Source organism: Vidua macroura, chromosome 5, assembly GCF_024509145.1.
Source record: "Vidua macroura isolate BioBank_ID:100142 chromosome 5, ASM2450914v1, whole genome shotgun sequence".
NCBI classification, from domain to species: domain Eukaryota; kingdom Metazoa; phylum Chordata; class Aves; order Passeriformes; family Viduidae; genus Vidua; species Vidua macroura.
The window spans coordinates 55,561,139-55,567,138 of NC_071575.1; the positions used below are offsets into that span (position 1 = coordinate 55,561,139).

At 35.6% G+C, this 6,000-nt stretch overlaps 1 protein-coding gene across 4 annotated transcripts in view; it reads left to right on the forward strand.

The window, feature by feature from the left end:
• Positions 1–2,680, forward strand: part of BRD1 (bromodomain containing 1) — a 58,756-nt gene extending 56,076 nt beyond the window's left edge. For 3 of the 4 annotated variants that reach the window (XM_053977866.1, XM_053977864.1, XM_053977867.1), the window contains exon 13: positions 676–2,577. In XM_053977866.1, coding sequence (XP_053833841.1) covers positions 676–859 — 184 coding nt within the window. In that variant the 3' untranslated portion in view covers positions 860–2,577. The other variant, XM_053977865.1, reaches the window with a different exon arrangement.
• Positions 2,681–6,000: the final 3,320 nt, after the last annotated feature.

Consider the following 6,000-nt stretch of genomic DNA (forward strand, 5'->3'; position numbering starts at 1 on the left):
ATCAACCTTTATGAAAATCATGTAAATTTAATTTATAATTTTAAAGTAAATATTTAGAATGCTTTAACTAGAAGAACAGGATGTAGAGATTTTTCCATTATCACTCCTCCATGCCCAGAATTTGAAGATATTTATGGAGCTTGAAACAGAAAAGTACCCTGAATACGGGGCTAGTGGGATTTCATACTGCAGGGTAAAAGTATGCTGAAGCAGAACTTCCTTGCCAGCTTAGCTTTCCCCATAAAGAACAAATCAAGATGCCTGAAATGTAAGGCAAAAATCCATCATCTGAAAACTCCTTGTAAAAGAGAAACAATACTGTGTCAGGTGAATCTTGAGCCATGTCCATTGTTAGTTGCTGCTGCCTATTCTTTAGCTGCATCAGTATTTTAGGCTAGGTTCTTTCTGTTGATACTTAATCACTAAGTACGTATCACTAAGTGCAGTCACAGAATGGATTCTCTGTTTTATGGAAGAGATTTTCTTAAAATTTCATGTTCTTTAAATATTTAATGCAAATAAGCACTATCTTAAAAGGTGTTTTATTGTTTTGTTTAAGATGGTAAAACTGATCTGCAATATGAGAAACATGGCATGGTAGCCCTGACATTTCTGGAGAGACTTCTTGATCTTACTCTATATTTAACAGATGTATTTTTTACCCTTTTCTTACAGGCAGTGGCTTCCCAAATCCAAAATGGTTCCCCTTGGGATAGATGAGACCATAGACAAGTTAAAAATGATGGAAGGACGTAATTCAAGCATACGAAAAGCAGTAAGAATTGCTTTTGATCGTGCTATGAATCACCTGAGTCGGGTCCATGGAGAACCAGTCAGTGACTTCAGTGATATTGACTAACAGAGATTCTCTAGCAAGGCATGAAAAATACCACAGAGACTTGAACTCTACTAATGAACCTCTTTGTCTAAAAGAATGTATTGAAGATACAACCCCTTAATTGTTGATTCAGTGGCTGAGTTCTGCAAACTTGAAATAGTTGAGCAATTCTTCTAAATCACCATTGCCATATTGATTAATTATTTTATTGTGTTGTAGATTGGAGGATTTTCCACTAAACCTGTTAAAATGTCTTGTTCATAGTGTTCATAATTGTACATAAATGTATATTCAACACTTAACTTATTCTGATTTTAGAAGTAGCTCCTTAATTCCTTTTATAATTTTGTTGGGGAGGGAATTGGTTTTTGTTTTTTCCATGCTTTTTACTTTTTTTTTTTCTTTTTTTCTGAGGTTAAGTTACCTAAGCACCATCTTCCAGCTTAAGGTGTTTAGTGGATAGTAAAGCCTAATATCAAAATGGCATCAAATATATGTTTGCCTAAATCATATACAGTATGGTGCTGCTTGTATAATTTCTTCCTTGGTCTGTAGCTTCTGAAAAAGACTTCTGAATGTTTGTGTAAATTGTTGCTCTTTGCACAAAGTACCACATATTTAAGATTGATGTAAATTTACAATTACAAATATGTATTTTAAGAAAGGAAATTGCGTTATTTTGGAGGGTACTTTGTGAGAAAGACATCAATAAAAAATATACTATGTACATCACTTGCAAATCACCAAAAACACTCCATTGTTGCCCAAAATGACTTAAGGTTGTTACTGTTTTAAACAAACTTGGCTTAAAGCCTGCAAGCACATTATTTCTTTCAAAACCATATCCCATTTATCTCCCATTGGTTTAATTTTGTTGATGTGTGTGCCTCCCTGTGTTTTATTTATTGTAGAAAATGTATTAATTTGCTTTATAATGAAAAATAAAATTGACAAATATATTGATATGCATTTTTATACAGGCACATGAGAAGACAACTTGCTTTGGGAGAAAAATGTATTGGAAATTGTATAAAATAACTCGATGGTTTGTGTGTAATTTGGTTTTTTGGTAACTTGTAATCTTTTGTTTCCAATGAGGGGATTTATGTAACTTTTAATTTAGAACACTTTGGTAGCAATAGAAACTTTGGATACATTTTTGTATGGTACATGTGATGTATATAGAATTAGTACTTTATTTTTATTTTTAAGAAGTAAAGCATTATGTTTGGGCAGGGGGAAGAAGGAGGGTGGGTTTCCAGAACTGCATTTTTATATTAAAAAGAAAAAAAAATAAAGTCAAGATATTGATTGTTGTAGCTACTTTATTCCTACCTTCACTGAGATACTGAATTTGTAACAATGAAATGGCAAGGTATGTTTGCAATGTGATTTATAATGGCTCCATTATTTATAAATGCACTGTGTTTGAACTCTTTTGCAGTGATATCGTAAATACTGTACCAAGTTATATATTATGAAACACCAAATAATGCATATGAATGCACGAAGTATTTATGCCCAGCTTTTTTATAAAGGATTAGCAAATACAGCAAAACCAATACTTTTTAAATCTTTTTTTTAAAACTTCATTGAATAGCATACTTCATTGTTAAACCTGCTTGAATCTTTATTTTAAAGGGACAATTACTTTTTAAATAGTTTTTAATGTTTTTATTCTCTATTGTTTGTAATACCCCCGTAGAAGCTTGAAATAAAATTTCTTTCTCAACTGTAAATTTTGTCCTGAATTTAGCCCCTGAGATTTTGCTGCAGTGCCCATTTTCTTATTCCATGACTGAGCTGTTCCAGAGGCACTGCACCAAGAAGCTGAATGTTCTCCTGTGGCACCCAGCATTGTCCTTACTGAGCCCTTCGCATAGGAGGTATTCCAGTTAGCTGAGACCAGTTGCCTGTGGTGGACCCTGGTAATTAAGGCTGAGTTGGATAAACTTCATAAATGATCAAGCAAATAGTTTTCTCAGACTTGACAGCAGACACAGCTTTAGGGAGAGCAGTGATGGCAGGTACCCTGGAAGGACCATCACTGATGTATGCTGCTCTGATGGCCACAACAGCCACATCAGTTAGAAAAATTAAAATCTGGTTGTTTGCATTAAATATAATGACTTCAAGGATCTGACATATAATCATGCTCTTCTTTAAAGGGAATGGAACCTAATTTGGGCAGTGTTGAGACAGTAGAACCACTTGTAATTAGGACTCTGTTAAAGGTATGCAAAAAAATATGCTGCATTGGATTTTATTTCAGGCTGGTTCCACAAAATGTACTCAGATTTTGTGTGTGTAAAACTAGATAATGATTCACAACCTCATTTTGGTGCACAGAGAAATGGGCTTTTTTTCTGTCTTTGACCTTGGAAAGCTGAAATGCAGTTACAACAGAAGTTGGAAGATGACAGTACTTGTATGATAAAGATGCCGATACCTGTGAAATACAAAGTGCCAGTAAAAAAGAAAGCACAGAGCTGCAAAATGATTCTTCAGAAGGCTTCCTACGTTCTCAGTTGCTTTGCACACTAGCAACATTGTGGGGGGAAAAAGAGCTCATCTTTTGCAAAAAAGAGCATTAATTTTTTTTTCATTTTTTTTAATCACATTATCAGGGAAAGCTCTAGTTTGAATTTTGCTCAGACTTCTGAGTCTTATGACTTTTCTGTTCAGAGATGGTTTCATCAGTTCTTGGAGAAGGAAAATGTGCCTTTATCTTATAGGGGACTGTATGCACATATGAGAATTATCAGCTGGAAAACTTTACTGATTAAAAGAAGCTTGTATCCTGAAAAAGCACGATGCATCTTCTTCTGATGAAACTGGTGTGAAAGGCCAGTTGTTCTGGTTATGTGGTGGAAACTGTCCCAGGAATTCATCTCAGACCCTGTCAAGAGGAAGTTGCAGCAGTGATAGTTGCTGTTCCCATACTCTCTTGTGATGAAATCCAGTATTGGGTTAAAACTTAAAATAATTTCTCAGACTTGCCAGTCTTTGGTGTGACTTGGGTGTTTTTAACAGATTCCATACCTGCTTAGGAAAGGAAGTCTGAGCTCCAAAGCTGCCGTATTTCCAAATTCTAGGGCCTAGGCAGATGAATGTGTGCGTATTAGAGTGTACTTCACTATGTTTTAGACTAAGTTCTTCTATGATGGTTATAATAACAATATAGAGTGGAAATTAGTATTCTAATGGAGAAAAAAACTGGAACACCACATTCAGGCTTGCCAGCTTCTTGGGGAGTGTTACAGTTATAAGTACAGGGTGTAAGTTTGCACATTCACTGCTCAGTTCTGGTGTGATCATTTCTTGTTAATAGAAGTGTGAGACCTACATCATCAGTTGAAACTATGTGAAAATGTCTTTTCTTGTATCAAAATATAAGCAATTATTGTATACATATTTAGGGGGGAAATGTGACTAGAGAATAATGGTTTTTTAAAAAAGTTTGTTACCGACTTCAGTGATTTTTTTGGGGAATGTTTGTTGTGATTTTCTGTCTTTTACACTAGAGGGAGCAATGCACACAGACCATCAACATCTACAAAATAAGTATTCCGTTTTTCCTTTTCAAAATGCTACTATTAAAACTTGCTGCTTGTAAACAGTAAGTCTTTTTTGCTTCTAGTGTTTCTAGTCCATCAAAAGTAGCTTTCTCTGTTCTTGCTGCAAGTGGGCTGATTCAGGAATGCTTAATTATAACTAGAGCTCGTACAAAGGACAAATAGCTCTGGATTTTCTGGCTCTCATGTCTAATTACAAGTGACAGATGAGTAACTTCGTATACTTTTATTTAGTTGTTGGTTTTCTTTTCACAGTTGCATTCTGTAATGTTAGAAAGTGACTCAGAGGTGGTTGCTGCTGGTAGCTCAGTTGCAAGTCAAACACATCAATTAACAGAAATACTCAAGTTTGGAGGTGAAGGTGACAGATGAGGCAGTTGCTCTGTCCTGCAGCCTGGCAAGGGGAGGTTGTCTTGAGGATGTGTGCTAGGGAATCAAATAAATTCATCTCAGTCTTGTGATCATATGGGTAAAGGTTCTTACCCATGTAAGAACAAACTTTCTCACCCCCACTATATCTGTAACAGAAAATACAGCAGTGAAATGTAAATGGAGGAGACATTTACTGTCCACATCCAGCTTAGCACCTTTGGGTTACCTTGTTTAGATTTTTGTTTAACATCATTCAGTTGCTATGACTTGCCTATTTTATCAGTTCTTCCTTGAAAGATTTATTTCCTCTAAAACTTTTAATGTAGAAAAGAGTAAATTCAAGGTAATGGAAGTTTGGAAAATAATATTTTGGAATAGCATGAAGTTAAAAAACTTTTTTTAAATTTTTGGGAGTCGATATTTGATAGGAAGGGGCTGTAAACTTATTTTTACCTGCCTACTTATTCAACTTTTATTGTCTGTGCACAGAAACTGCTATCAAATCTCTGATGGTCAGGAAAGAAAATACAAGATCTCAGCAGCTGTACTTTAACACTATTCATGATCTTTTTCAATTGTTTCTATGTGTTAAACTAACAGTGTAGTGATTGCAGTCACCCCATTCTATTTTCTGCTTACACTGCGTGGAGAGAGGTGACAGAATAATAATTTTATTTTCCTTTTAATAATTCAAAATATTCTTTAATTTTTTTAATTAATCCCCCTGATATCACATATCTTCTCATCACGCTGCTGCTCTGCTGCCTTTGTGCTGCTCTGCTTCTTTTTATTTTCACAGTTCCTCCAAGCTCAGCTCATTTTTGGTCGTTTTGATCTGTTTTGAAGTCTTCACTGCAGCAAGCCAGCACTTTCAGCAAACCGGGGACATCTCCACTTACTGGGCTAAAGTGGCTACAGTCTGGCTATACAGAGAGGTCTGGGGTAATGTGAATAGCTTCCATGTCCAATCCTTGGTTGCTCCTCTTTACATGAAATTTTATGTATTGATACCAACTTTTCTCATCTCTCCTATTAAGCTGAAGCTTTGGTCTTATCTCAGATGTCTGGAGCCATTCTCCACAAGGAGAAGGGCTTCACCTTGTGAATTCTAGGGAGATGTAACTGTACTCTCTTTTCACCTTCCCTGGCAACAGTGCCAAGTAGGTTTAGCTTATGAAGATGGGTAGGAATGGGTTAGGAATACTCACACATCTT